The sequence below is a fragment of the Diadema setosum genome, chromosome 14 (genome assembly GCF_964275005.1).
Source record: "Diadema setosum chromosome 14, eeDiaSeto1, whole genome shotgun sequence".
In the NCBI taxonomy this organism is placed as follows: Eukaryota; Metazoa; Echinodermata; class Echinoidea; order Diadematoida; family Diadematidae; genus Diadema; species Diadema setosum.
This window is the reverse complement of record NC_092698.1, coordinates 29,329,549-29,345,007: the sequence shown is the minus strand read 5'-3', so window position 1 is coordinate 29,345,007 and position 15,459 is coordinate 29,329,549. Positions and strand designations below refer to the sequence as shown.

The following is a 15,459-nucleotide window of genomic DNA, read 5'->3' as shown; positions in this document are numbered from 1 at the left end:
GGTCTAGGCTTTTGTTCTGTGTGAGAGACTGAATAGATGCAGTCACTGACTAGGCAGAGATTGAAGGTCCAGTTTACCTTTGGGAGCAGTGATTTCAAAAATGTTCAAGATATCACATTTGATGCATATGTGTAGGTCTGTTGTATCACAAAACATCCTACCATATAGAATTTTTGCAATAATGCCCAAAATATGAGGAGATGTCAGCATTTTTCTCAATAAACCATAACTGTATACGGTTTCGCTTGAAAGCATTCTTATTATAACTATTGTTTACATTTTGTGTATTTAACAATACTTGACATCGATTATACGGATTCAAATTTTTACAGTGGTTGTTTCTATCCCTAACTCACATTTTAGAACTATTTTAAAGCACTAATGTTGGGTTTTTGTTTCATCTGCAAATGGTAAATTATGCCTTTAAGAGTTTTATGGTCAGTGGATGGGATTGCCAACCTGTGTAGCTAGTCTGAATTATTCAGACCTGCTACAAGTGAGGAAATATTTAACTACTATGCATGTATATAGTTGTATGTCATTTGTGTCTTTATCTGCTAAGATCTTCAGGCACATTACTAGTATATAGATATGTTATTGATGTTAATTCACAGATAGGATTTAAGAGTAGGTTTTGTTAGTAGGGATACATTGATAGAAAGAATGACCAGAATGTATGTATATAGCTGTGTGGTCTGCGTTATAGACTATCAAGGGGACAGGAAGTGCTGTATGTTAGTACAGTCTCCAGCGAGATGTTGTCCCTCCAGCTCACAGAGGAGAGCAAACTTACAGGTAGGAGGATAAGGGAAGTTTAATGTATACATGATGACAAGGGCCATGGTGCTCTTTGTTAAGAAAAGAGTTTATAGACTCCCTCCCTCAGTTTATGCTTGCTGGCTCTGTACTAGTGAGTGAGTTGTTGTAGAAATTTATCTGAAGAAAGAGTATCAAGCAGAAAAGTTAGTTATTCCCAATGTTCCTTTTATGGGAAAAACGTTGGATGAACTAGTTCGGAGAATTTGTTAATGGTTGTGGAATAAATATAGTTGTTTGAATTATAGTTTAGCTTCATACTTTAGTATGAAGACTCATACTAAAGGGGGTAATATTATTGGGAATGATTATATGAGAAGACTGTTTGATTAGGCAGACTCTATAATTAATATTAAGAATTATCTCACTTATGTAAGGAAAAGGTCAGATGTGTTCATACACTTCAAACTGATAAGAATTGATATTATTCGGAAGAAAGATTTGAACAGATGTGAGACTTGTATTGTAATGAGAATTCAGCACAGGCAGGAATCACTATTTACTTGTATAAAGAGGATATTAGAATATATTATGAATATGTCATTGATGAAAAGGGAAGGAGAATGAAATCAGATAATAGTTTGTTAGAATTACAGTCATTGACATTCAGATATTATACTGATTATTAATTACGAGTGTCAGTAAGCTCATGTACTACATGGAGACACTGTTTATGACAGATTTGGATACAGTTACATCGAGCTCGTGTGAATTTATGTGTTAAACTGAGGACTGATTATTATTGTTTTGTCACACATTGATTGCTCTGAAGTGTTTGTCAATACTTAATTGTCTGAATGTGACTTTTTACGAGAGCAATAAATGTGCCATTCCATGCATAGATGCTGCTACCACAACCAACGACTTGTTTCTCCTCATTCTTTCATCATTCTAGCCCCTATACCCTTTTAGGGGTGTTACAATAGGCCTTATATCTTTCATTATAATTTTATCATATTCTATATCTTTTAGCCGAACGACCTAACTCACACACAGACATGGTATGTGAGTTCATACATTATACATCATGATACAGGCAGCAAAAATCATATTCTGTCAAAACGTGTGTGTAGCACGGGGGGGGGGGGGGATAAAAAGGCGGTGGATGACAACAAATTCAGATCATTTCATTTCATTTTCTCTTTTTTTCAACAAATGACTGCAAAAGGATAAACCAGGAATGTCTCTGCGGCTTGAAGGAGTAAATTATCATGTAAAGGAAAGTTATGTCAATTTTATAACTCGCAGTCAGGCAGCAATTCATTTACATACACCCTCGTCTTATCCCTTTTCCAAAGGCTTGCTTTCAAAATCTAGAACTACTTTGCAAAATGACGAGAACCAGCAGTACATTTAAAGGCACGGAATCAATCGTGAGTGATGGCTTACAAAGGGTTAGATTTTAGCATATAAGGTAAATGCGCTCAACCAAAAAATGAAGGCATACTCTATTATTGTGACATAAGGTAACAGTTACGCAAACAGAGTGTTCGGATAGGCTAATCAGGGTAGACAGCATAGGGCATCATGTATAGAGACATAATAACAATGTAGACAATAACAACAACAAGCAAACCAAACGGGCTTGTTAAGGATGTGCTGTAGCTTTGAAAATGAATTAAAGATGAAAATTTGGAGAAAAAAAAACCATATTTACATTGATATGTTATTGAGTTGCATGTGAATTTGGAGACAAGGCTTTGAAGTTTATATATTACGCACAACATGATTCCACAGTGATTTTTGATGATAAGATGTAGTCATAATTTTTATTACTGAAAAAAGAACAGTAGGGCCTACATTGATATAAAAATCATCTGATATTATTTCTTTTTAGGAGGATAAAAATCATATTTCATTAAATTCTATCTGTTAAACTTTGAATAGGTTACCAAATTTTTCAGAAGCGACTAACAGTTTTGTTTAGTTGCCTCTAAAATCTTGACGAATTGATTGTAAGGGTAAAACAGGTGCACAGATCCTTACCCTTTTCAAAGAAAACAAGGAAAAGTAGAAATTACGCGGTGCGTAATATATGTCCCCGCCGGAAGTAGCATTTTGTAGCAAAATGTACAATAAAGGTAAAAAATCAAGGTCAAAGGTCAAAGAAGTCAAAGGTCAAAATTCTGTGTAGAAGTTTTGAAGCGCTCACCTAGTGCCATCACATAAAGCAAACGGAATCGAAATCGGGTTAGAAATGGTGAAGGAGTAGCATTTTGTAGCAAAATGTACAACAAAATGTAGGTCAAAAATTAAGGTCAAAGGTCAAAATTCTGTGTAGAAGTTTTGAAGCCCTCACCTAGTGCCATCACATAAATCAAACAGAATTGAAATCGGGTAAGAAATGGCGAAGGAGTAGCATTTTGTAGCAAAGTGTACAATACAGGCCAAAAAATCAAGGTCAAAGGTCAAAGAAGTCAAAGGTCAAAATTCTGTGTAGAAGTGTTGAAGCCCTCACCTAGTGCCATCACATAAAGCAAACGGAATTGAAATCGGGTTAGAAATGGCGAAGGAGTAGCATTTTGTAGCAAAATGTACAATATAGGTCAAAAAATCAAGGTCAAAGGTCAAAGAAGTCAAAGTTCAAAATTCTGTGTAGAAGTTTTGAAGCCCTCACCTAGTGCCATCATATAAAGCAAACGGAATCGAAATCGGGTTAGAAATGGCGAAGGAGTAGCATTTTGTAGCAAAATGTACAATATAGGTCAAAGGTCAAGGTCAAAGGTCACGACTGAAATTCTGTGTAGAAGTATCAAAACTCCCATGTAGTGCTATCATATAAAGCAAACAGAATCAAAATTGGCTAATAAATGACAGAGAAGTAGCAAATTGAAGATTTTGATCACACACGGACGCACACACGGACGGACACACGGACGGACGGACGGACGGACACACGGACGGACACACACACGTACGGAGCCCGTTTCATAGTCCCCTGCTCGAACTCGTTCGGCGGGGACAAAAAAAAAAACAACAACAAGCAAATTGACAAATTTGTCAACCAGTTGAATAAAACATCGCTGCTCAAGAATTTCAGTTTGATTTGCATGAATAATACGCTGTATCCGCTGCATGCTAGAGGGATTAGAACCCGCACTGGCTTTTTGGTGGAAGCTCGGTTGTCTAGTACATAAAACTCCTGTCCGGTGATCAGGAGGTCGTTAGTTCGAATTCATCCCAAGTACATAAATATATGCCATTAATTTTTGATCATGTGACTGCTAGTATAAAAACACTAATTAATTCAGTGCTTATTTACCTTATTTGTCATTCAGGAGATTATTTCCGATTTGCAGAAACAAAAACAAAAACAAAAACACCGAAGAATACTGATCGAAAATGTTTGCTATTGATGCGACGTCATCACAGAATTATTTGTTTGTAATTGTAGTAATGCAGAGTTTATACTTGTTTTTTGTTATTGCCTGAATAGTTTTGCAAGTGTTCAAACAGATATAGTATTGAAGTATTTACGTTTTCACAGCGAGATATTCGCTTTTATCATCACAAAAAATTACACTTTTACCACAAGAACCAAAATCATAAAATATATAATCATACTCTTTGCTTATTGGGTCATTAATGAGCACCAGGGTACATTGAATTTGAGTCGCATAAGGCAGAGACCCAAAGAGAAGTGAAGATATAACCAGAGATCGTTACTTGCACTCAGTCGCAATCATGTTCTTTATGAAACGCAAATTGCGACTGATTGTAATAAACTTACGCTCAATCTTTATGAAACAGGCCCCCGGGGAGGCAAGAACGACAGATCAGTGGCGAGAACTCTAGCTGTTGGACTCTTTGACTCTGCACTTGCACTTAGTTATGCCCTCTACGTTAAAGTGGCGTATAGTATAGAAAGGCAGTCTATCAGAGTATACTATCTCTCTGACGGTCAGTGCATTCTCCCGATCCCTGCTGAGCCGCCTTTTTTAAAGGGCGGTGTGATCACAATGATACAGGGGCATCTGCCTGCATATTTTGTCATTAGTGTTGTATAATCGTGGAGTCTCAGGACAAAGCTCCATGGTCGACATCCGCCACATATAGAGTAGGCTATACGCTCCACTGGCGGTGGCCCATTTCGAAGAGACACCGAGCAAAATAAAGTAGCATCCAATTCGGCAAACGCCCGCCTGCTTGGCATTCATCGTGTTCCTTTAGGGTATATGGACTATGGATTGTTTAGCTTCCTTAGCGTGATATACGTTATATTTGCATCGCATTATTCTCCTATACGTTCTCTACGTTAGATAATCAAATGTGAGAAGTGCACTTGTTTTTGAAGGAAGAAATCCCAGCCCGTAAGGAGAGACATGCGCCGTTTCAACCGGAAGATTTAAGCCAGTTCGGGGTTCCACTTTGACGTGTTTGAGCATGAGCAAAAAAGGTCATCATTCTGTACCGGCAGATTGGTTTTTAATTCACTGTGATAAGCATCTGTGATGTAATGATCATTCAAGTGATCGTTATGAGTGGTGCTTGCCAGCACATCCACCTGACAGCAAAAGCGGTATTTGATAATGTCAATAGAAAAAGATTGTTAATACATTCAATGCGAAATAATGAAATGGATGCTTTCCAAAGTGCTAATATTGATGGATCATTCTGGTCATCTGGTCTACGCAAGTTCATTCTTTGTTTGAACATGACTGATGAATTCCATAATTTGTAACGTCGGGTAAGCTGAAATACCTTCTCTCGCTTGAAAACTCGTGGAGTGCCTAATCAACAGAGAAAGAAGAAAGGTCATTAGCTTGTACCGATGTGCCCATGAGCTAACCCACGAACTGGTTTATTCACTAAAGGTGATTGCTCGTCTCATTTCTGAAGCTCAAGCACCTCGCTCGAATTTGTCTACTCTGCCAATGCCTGGTAACATGAAGAACTGTAAGACGTTTTTAAAATGGGGGTATGCCTGCATGATGGCTAAATTTGTGTGCTATACGTTGAGCACGGGCGTCATGAAGTCTTTCAGCATATTCATTCCCCACCTTGTCGCACAACTCGGGTCTACCAATGCCGTGGTTGGGCTGATTTGCGGCCTTCCAGAATCACTCGGAAGTATGCTAGGTAATTTGATTCAACTTTATTTGACCTTGTCTTTGCGTATGATTATTTAACTCTTTATGTGCCACGTTCGCACGTCCGGCTCAGTCGACGGCGTGCCAACTTGCATATTCTGCTCAACAAACAAAGCCGCCAAAACCGATCGATAAATCGCTAATCCCGCGGTACGATCAAAGCGTTTATCAAAGCGTTTATGTGCAAAAGTCATGCCTTTACAGTAATGTAGCAACTGGTAATACAAAAGAAAAAATGAAAATAGAATTGTTATACATTGTATATGGAAGCAAAGTTTGGCATTTCTCTTTAACTTTGTTCACTATTATGTCCAGCTTAACAGAAATTTGTAGAAGTTATACAAAATTGGAAAAACAGAATTCTTTCTCAAAGCATGACTACCTTCAGGTCTCAGAATAACGTGGCACACAGGGGGTTTCCACCATGGCACATAAAGAGTTAAGGCCAATTTTTAACAAACTGTAACGTATTAAACGAACTAATCTAATGTAAAGGAAAGCCATATTGCTATTAACGGATCTTAGGGCAAAAGTTGAATTTTTCTGCCACTTTCCAAAGTTCTGATTTACATTGAGGTGCATATAATCAAATATTTTTAATGAGAATAGATCACATGTGTCCAAATTGATGAATTAGTACCAATTACATAAATTTGGTAGCATAGGAGACAGTGTAAGCTGCATGGGACGCCATGAATACACCCGCTCACTCGACTTCATTAACATTTATACGTTTTATGCTTTCTTTGAGTGTGATCTATAAACATCAATCCATGTCAATGCAGTCTTGTGGAATTCTTGGTCTAAGGAAATTCCTGACACTTGACAAGGATTTTTTTTTTTTGTAATGCAATGAGACTGTTATAGGCAAGCACATTACCAATTCTGCCCTGCTGATCTTCAATGTGTGCTGGACAATATAATTATCCTGTGTTCCTACATATATTATTATATTATTAAATGGTATAAAAGCAGATTATCATGTGTTTTCGAAATATAAATTCCACAGCTACCATTAAAAAAAACAACTTCTTAGGTAGTAATATTGCTATTGTGACGTGTACTAATATGAAGAGTTTGTTTGCAAAAACCGATGTCCATATTTGAAGATTTTGAAGTATGGTCTCTATCATAAAGTACAAAATAATACCTTTTAAATGATATATTGGTCACTACATATAAAGGTACATTTTTGAAGTTATGGTCAAAAGAAGCAAATATTTTCTTATTATTCTCTTTATTTTTCTTGACCTTTACTTTAATCGCAAATATCTCCATTTGGCAAATATGGACTTATCGGTTTTTGCAAACAAACTCTTCATATGTTTGTAATTTAGGGCCTATACAGTCATTGGACACTGGTAACAAATTTGGACGACAGACCGATGTTTCTGCTGAAAGAGTGCCGAGAACAGGTCATGTCACAATAACGCTTATGGGGATTCTAGTGATGATAATGATTAATGTATTATTTCAAATATTGAAACATTAAGGTTTACACTTGTTGTATCTTTATACAAGATAACATTTTGATAATCGTTATATTCATTTGTCGCTTTTTTTTTTCAAATCCAGGTCAATATTACAGCCAAAATCTAAAAACAAACAGATTAAAGAAAGAGGAAAAGGTAAAAAGCGACAAGCCAAACCTCATTGACAAATTCTGTGAAGAAAAAAGAAATTTAGGGACTTGTAAATTCTTAAACTGAGAACGCGATCGAGGGAAATGAGGTAAACAAGGAAAGAAAGTCGAAGATTATGTACAAGAAAATTCAAGATTAAATCAAATTTCATTTCCAATATTACATTTTTATTTGTGATACAATTTAAGGGAAAACAAACAATGTTGTTCAAAATAATTTAATAGAAAATAGAGGTCCTATATCAGTATCACTACGTCAGGACTGGCTTTTTAGTAGAGTAAAAAAGGAAACTTGTAGAAACAAAAATTATGACGAGTGTACTTACGGGCAAGTCCATATATGTAGGAGGACACGACATAATAAGAGCAATGTCCCTCTTTATGTTAATATTTGATTTAGGTATCACGTAATGCCATGTTCACAAATCATAAAATTTCTGTTGTCAAATTTAGTACTTTTTGTTTGTTCTGTTTTTATCATTTAAACGTACACGTGGGACTGGAGACAGTTACATTCACTTAAATGCAAATTACAATAAATTAATTCTAAATGAAATAGATGACTATATTTCTGGTAAGCAGTAAGGTTTGCAATGAGATGTAACAGCCAGGCCATGGCAGACATTTTTTTTTTTTTTTTTTTTTTTGTGGACCAGCGTGCATTCTATATCCGAGATGTCACGCGAAGCAGCAACCGAAATCGTTGTATGGAACAGAGCAGTATGCAATCGATAAACTTGGTTCAGTTTCATGTATAGTTTCATTCGGTAAACACGGACCAAAGCTCGACAGGTGGTCTTTGTATCGTCCAATGTCATCGCTGTGCAAACATTCATGTCAGCGCCTGATCGTGGTGTGTGGACTGGCTCTCACGATGGCGATGGACCAAGTAAAATTTCGTCTAATTTTGTTCTATGATTATAAAACAGATATAGACTGCATGCTTTTATTCATGATTGGGTATTTTATATAGTATTGACCCTCAGGATCTCGACGCCATTCTGTGACCCTTAGCAAACCTACTTGGTCATATAGCATGGAACTGAGACCCTTCAGGGCAATGAAATTATCAACAATGTACCGAAAAGCAGTTCATTCTGGCCTGGTAATCACGAGCCACCGTATTTGTCATGAAAGCATGATATAAACCTCTTGTGCTATTCTAGAAGTCCACGATGACCACGAGAAAAAAAAAAGTGCTTTTTTACTGTAAGCGGCAACAATAGAGCGGCGTGTCATTCGATACAGTTCACTGAGAATGAATGGAAATTATAATATAACCACAATATCACGAAACGTGTATAGTAAACTCGTGTTACTATCATACGAGCATAACTTATACATGCAGTATATTGATACACATCACGCTCTCTCTCCCAATGCACTAGTGTGACAGAGTTAATGGTCACTAAATTTCGCCGCAGGGCAGCAGAGTTAACACAGGACACGTGACTGAAGTTAAAGCATCCTTTAGTAGCATCCTCGATGTTATGTCTCACTTCACCGGAGTCTCCTTTTCCATGAATTGACTCTGTTACTTTACTAAACATTTTGTTAAACTCCGTTGCTATTTGTAAAGGATCAGATCACGGGCGTAAATCCGTACCGAGGAGCGGGGGGGGGGGGGGGGGATGATCGTCGATAGATTCGGCCATAGTCACCATCACATACAATCAAGCCCATAACAGGACCGGCGGAGCCTTGGGGGGGGGGGGGGGGGCAAAAATATGAAGACTTTTTTGTTGTTGTTTCTCTTTTCTTTTTTTCTTTCTGTTTGACAATTTTGACACCCCCTACACTTTCAAAAACGTCACTAGCGTCGCCCTGCATAATGCGCAAATGAAATCAATAAAATGGCAATATGGATATCCATTTCTTTGCATGTAATAATGTAGTCATATATTTTCTTATAGCTATTGTATTTCTCAATTTTCTCGATTTAAGTCAATAAAGCAATCATCCCTAGTGGCATCTTTCCGTTTTAATGATAGGGGTTAGGGTGGGGGTGGGGGCAAAATATGTGCGAGAGAGCGGAGTGCCCGAGAGAGAGAAGGAATGGGAGAGGCAGGGGGCGTCGATCCGTTTTCACGATGGTGGGGGGGGGGGGGGGGCTTGGAGTTGGAATATCTGTGCGAGGGAGCGGAGCGGGGGAGGGTGTGGGAGGGGGGTATCCCCCCTCCGACCGACACAAGGAAGATTTTGCATTTTCAGACCTGAAATTCAGCAATCTGGTGCACACTTTTGGTGAAATTTTGGATTTTTTTCCTACAAAAAAGTAAGAATCAGAAATACTCACAGATAACTGAATGAGTATTATAGATCGCGATATCTCAGCTCTTATTCCGCGTGTACGACATCACTGTGTAAGGCCTACTAAATGGTACATGAAAGTTGTCAGGGGAAGGGGATGGGTGGGAGGGGGTAGCCCCCTCCCACACGACGGAGCTTTTGCATTTTTAGGATTGACAAAGAACGATCTGGATGTGCAATTTTGTGGAATATTCGGAAAATTGTCAATCCCCAAAGTGTGCAGAGTCTAAATCAATGGATGGGAACCGAGCGGGGGGGGGGGGGGTGGGGGGGAGGTAAAACAAGAGGATGAGGGAATTTTTAAATTTATTAGAATTGAAGTAATAAATTTGATGCACTCTTAAATAAAGCGTTTGGAAATCCGTCAATCTTAATGTGTATAAGTCTACACGAAAATGACGGAACAGGGGGAGGGGGAGGACCCACGCGAGAGAGATTATGCATTTTCAGAACTGAAATTCAGCAATCTTTGGTGCACATTTTGGATATATGTTTCGATGATTTTGCTACCAAAAAAGCAAGAAAATTTTCCTCATTTCGGGAATTATTTGGGGACAAAATGACATGATTGCCCCCACCCCCGTCTTTAGACGCTTAGAATACAAATACAAATACAAATTTTTGATGGAATTCGGAAAGCTGTCAATCCCCAAAGTGTACTAAAGTTTTTAAAGGGAAAGCGAGCGGGGAAAGGGTTAATTGAAAGAAGACGGAACTTTTGTTTTTTGCTTTTTGTTTTTAAACTGAAGTGACACACTTGGTGCACACTTTCAGATGAAACATTTGGAAATCTGTCAATATAAAAGTGTCCTAAGTCTATAGGAAAAGGACCAAACAGGGGAGGGTGTGGGAGGGGGCATCCTCCCTCCCACGCGAGAGAGATTTTGCATTTTCAGAATTTAAATTCAGCAATCTGGTGCACACTTTGGATAAGATATTTGGACAGTTTTCTATCAAAAAAGCAAAAACAAAAATTCCTCATTTCGAGAATCATTGGGGAACAAAATGATCTCTCTCTCTCTCTCTCTATATATATATATATACTGTATATATATATAATATATATATATATATATATATATATATATATATATATATATATATATGTATACATTATATATTATGTATATATATATGTGAACAACTGTAGGTATTATCAATTAAAAAAAAAACCCGACATTAGACTATAAACATAAGATAATTGGACACCATCGACAGTTAGTATGTCATGAAGATAACGAGACGTGAAAATATCACACATTTGTTTATTTTGCTCTGAAAGAAACTTAGAATCGCTTTTGTCTTCAATTTCTTGTACTTCCCGACAGCGCCATTTGTGTCATACCTCGTCAAGAGGACTTCCCCTCGAAAGGCGGCGTTCCTTGGTGCCATCTCCTGCAGCGTCGGACTGGTCTCGGCAGCTTTTTCAAAAAGTGAGATGGCTCTAGGTTTCTCCATGGCCTTCCTAGGTGAGTATTACTTTAAGTTCTTTAAAGCTTGTTTTGTAGGGTCTACTAATTCTGCTTGGTTGCCCAAACTAAACTGAACTGAGTACATAGATCTCAAAGAGCCCCTGCAGGGCTTGACCAATATGAAGATCATGACCGCGGCGATTAAACGCCCTGGTATCTTTGACTTAGGCCTAATTATTTTTACCAATGACTTTCCTCTCTATGTTGTGTTATGGAGCTTGTGCAAGAAATCTGCACGGTATCATAAAAAAACTGATATTATTTGCTAATGATCCCTGCTTTCATTTCTCACTTCTCAGGTGTAGGAAACAACGTACTTGTAATATGTACAACACTCGGCATCAACGAACACTTCTCGATCAGGTTCGGAATGATCAACACACTGTCACTATTGGGTTCACCAGTGGGTGCCTTCTTGCTACCAGTCGTGTCCGAGAAGTTGTTCGAATACTACGGACTATGGGGAACCATCTTTATCCTGGCTTCCCTCTACATGAACACGTTTGTCTGCGCCGGGACGCTCAGGCCCTTGACAAAATCTTCAGCTCCTGAGAAACGTGCCGATTTCAAGCAATTGCCCACTTCGGAATCCAACCACGGAGAAGTTCAAAACTATCCTGCAGAGGACGTCGGATATAACGGTGTACCACCCGATGGAGATCGACGGCACAACTTCGTAGCTTGTACCTACCTCTGTCAAGCAACCAACTTGTCAGTCTTCCATCGATCACCACTCTTCTCGCTGTTTATCATATCAAACTTCTTCCTGCTGGCTGTATGGGTTGGATGGACGCTATTTCTCGTTCCTCATGCAGAGTACTTAGGAATGTCTCAATCCAACGGATCGTATCTAGCGATGATCGGCGGAATGGGTGGGTTTTTCGGACTTGCCATCTCCTCATTGATGCTCTTCTTCAAGCCGAACATCGGGGTCGATGCCGGCGCTGTCTCCAGTGTAATTTGCTCCGTGGTGTTCTTTCTTGATTACATTGACAGCAGTTTCCCCTTTCAGGCCGTCCATGCTTTCATCATCGGTTTCATCCTCTACAGCCAGAGTGCCTTAGTCGTTGTCAGTGTCAAGTATGCTGTTCCACCAGAAGACTTCAACATGGGACTTGGCCTCTCATTCGTCGCATACGGTGCCGGGTCCCTGACAGGAAGTTTTGTTACAGGTGAATAGCTCATTCTGCTTCTGACACAATGTTGGTATGGATAGTATCTGTATACGTTTACAGAGATTGATCTTCTCACAGTCGGATATACCTTTATTTGAGAGTACACATTTCGCTATATACACGTTCGACAAATTTACAGGCGCGGTGGAGCACCCCAATTTGCATCTCATTATCGCCCCGTTCTATTTGAATTTCCAACGGGCATCCACGGCTGCCCGAAACTGTGTGCATGAAAAAGTCAAATCTTTACCTTCTCCTTGTGCCGCTATGCGTGCCGCTAGTAAACTCAAACTTCCCACACTATCTAAGTTTTTAAAAACCTTCCTTTTGATGAAAAAATTATGAAATTTGCTGCACTAGAACTTGAGATATTAAAGCGTTTTGAAAATCACCTCTCGCAAAACATGCTCTCTGTTTTTTTCCGACTGGACTATGGCCGGGCTCCAATGTGTCCGAAACTGGCAACATAAGTTCATCAGGCCTCAATCCATATATGGTGAAAGTTTTCGCTTTGTACCACCTGTACTTTTTGAGAAATCAACTTGTTTCTACAGGGTTTGGAATAGAAAATTGTAGTCGGCGAAACAATTGAAAATGACGTCATTTCTTTTCCCGTAATATTGGGCATGCGTGGTACGTGAGATTCAGGATTTCGTGCTCATTGTTGGTTTGCATGTGACGCAGTCAATTTTGCTGAGTGTCGCACGGCGGTGATTGCTGAGCTGCTGCCGCGCACGCTGCATGCAGCAATGCGTTGTGTGTGCTGTGACATGCAACGCCACAGTGACGCGATTAATTATACATGGGACCGACCTGTACGCTTTGCGTTCGTGTCATTTTTGACATCACCTTCTGTTTTTTTCCGACACAACCATGGCCGGGAATATTATGGTATGAAATTTAAAATGCAAGCAGATAAATAAATTTCGGTGTACTTTGTTTGAATGGCGCTTTTGTTCAGCAATCACACTTCGTGAATTTTAGGATGATTTTCGAGGCATATTTTTGGTAATTTTGCTCGCCAGGTTTTCGCTAAAATTTCACATTTTATCATTGTCAAATCCTTTAATATGTTATATGTGCATATTCGGACATGTTTTCAAATTCAAACTAACTCAATTTTAATCCGAAAATAGGTTTCCTGAAATTGTTAATAGCTTGAGAAGTTGTTTACTTTTTCTCAACTACGCGAGTACATGTTGTTTACTTTATGCAAATGAGGCTCGGCTGCCGATGGATTTCTGCGAGATAATTGGGGTGCTCCACCGCGCCTGTTTAGACATTTGACAAAATTAAGTCACTAGATACAAGCTCTTTATTCTTAGAAATCAAGTTTACAGAAAAAAAAAGAACAGTTTGTAGGAAACTATCATAAGCAATTCGGCTGTGATTTGAAAGCATGAGAGAATTACGGTCGATCAATGGCTTCCACTAACAAATTTAAAGGCGAATTCTGGTACAATTGAAAGTTAGTCTGAAAAGAAGGATTAACATTTTCTTAGCACAAAAAGTGAATATTTGATCTAAATGGGATATAAAAATAAGAAAGTTATGACATTTTGAAGTTTCGCTAATTTTTTGGGAAACAGTTTTTGAACAGTCAGAATGAAGATGCACAGCAATGATGTCATTCCTTCTCAACTTGCCATATAGTATGTACATAAGATTTTTTTTAATTTCAAGATTTTCATTCACGCACAATTACGTCCCAGTCTCAAATCCTGGTACATGTTAACTGATCAGCATTCTAAAGTTATTCGTCCAGGAATGACATCGTGTTTTATTGACAGAAACATTGAATTTTCCTTTATTTTTATTTGTACACGATCAATGGAAAATTGTGAAGTGATGACATCATCAGCTCACTCATTTGCATATTCATATCAACTATACGAACTATTCTGCAGAATAAGCGAAACTTCACAAAATCACAACTTCACCGATTGTAATTGTTCCGATGACTTATCCGATTTGGATAAGATTTTACTCTTTCTTATCAGACTAACTTATAACTGGAATGAGATTCCTCTTTAATCTTAATCCCACAGCCCTTAGCATCAGGCATTACTCATGCAGGCTTAATAATTACCTTGGCGTTCGAAACAAGAACATGTCAGTCAGTATGGTTCTTCCCTCACTCTTCTGGCCAGATGTAAACTCAACACTGTTTACTCTTTCCGTTTCACCTCAGGTCTCCTCTTCGATGTCACGTCTGACTATCGTCTGGCCTTCGTCGTGTTTGGCATAGCAGAGCTTCTGATGTTCTTCTGCTACTTAACCTATTCACTCCTCACCAGATTCTCCACTAAGTACAAGATTTATAATCACATCGCCCCAAAAACTTCCTAAGATGCCATGGGGCCAAAAATGCAATAGCGCAGCTAAGAAATATTATCTTAGTCTCCATTTGTCAGTGGTATGATCTGATTTACCTAGAGTAGTGTCTTCAGTGTTAACTCTGTCATTCCGGATGGCCCTGTCACTGTACTGCGGCATCTACTAGGTGCTTATTTTAGTACACACCTGAATGAGACGGTACTACGCTTCTTGTGTGTACGCTGATGTCCACAGCTATGTCAGCACATACAGGATTCAAACTCTCTTTGTTATATTGTTAAGGGGTGCATAGAGATGGGTTTATTTATTCTTTACACTGGTTATAATAGTCAATATTATGTTACATGTAGGTACATTGTGTGTCGTCGTGTGTAAGATTGTGTAAGAGTGTGGTTGTGTGTGTGTGTGATGCGCCTTGACATGCACTGCGTAGTAATACACTACGCTGTTTCTGACATTTCTGAAGCCTGATGCAGTCAACGGGGGAGTGTGGCGTGTATTCAGATTATTGGGGGGGGGGGGGGTCTTCGTCTCTCTCTATACAGTTTACCAGCAACGATGAAATTATCGATTTATAACTAGCATTGTGGTTACTGAACTGGTTACTGAAGAGTAGA

General features: G+C 38.7%; 1 protein-coding gene across 1 annotated transcript; it reads left to right on the top strand.

Moving 5' to 3' along the window:
* Nucleotides 1-755: 755 nt before the first annotated feature.
* LOC140238269 (monocarboxylate transporter 2-like) lies at nt 756-14,854 on the top strand. The gene is made up of 4 exons (XM_072318205.1): nt 756-795; nt 11,187-11,327; nt 11,630-12,502; nt 14,697-14,854. The coding sequence occupies exons 1-4, from the start codon at nt 756-758 to the stop codon at nt 14,852-14,854; spliced, it is 1,212 nt and encodes a 403-aa protein (XP_072174306.1).
* The last annotated feature ends 605 nt before the right edge of the window (nt 14,855-15,459 follow it).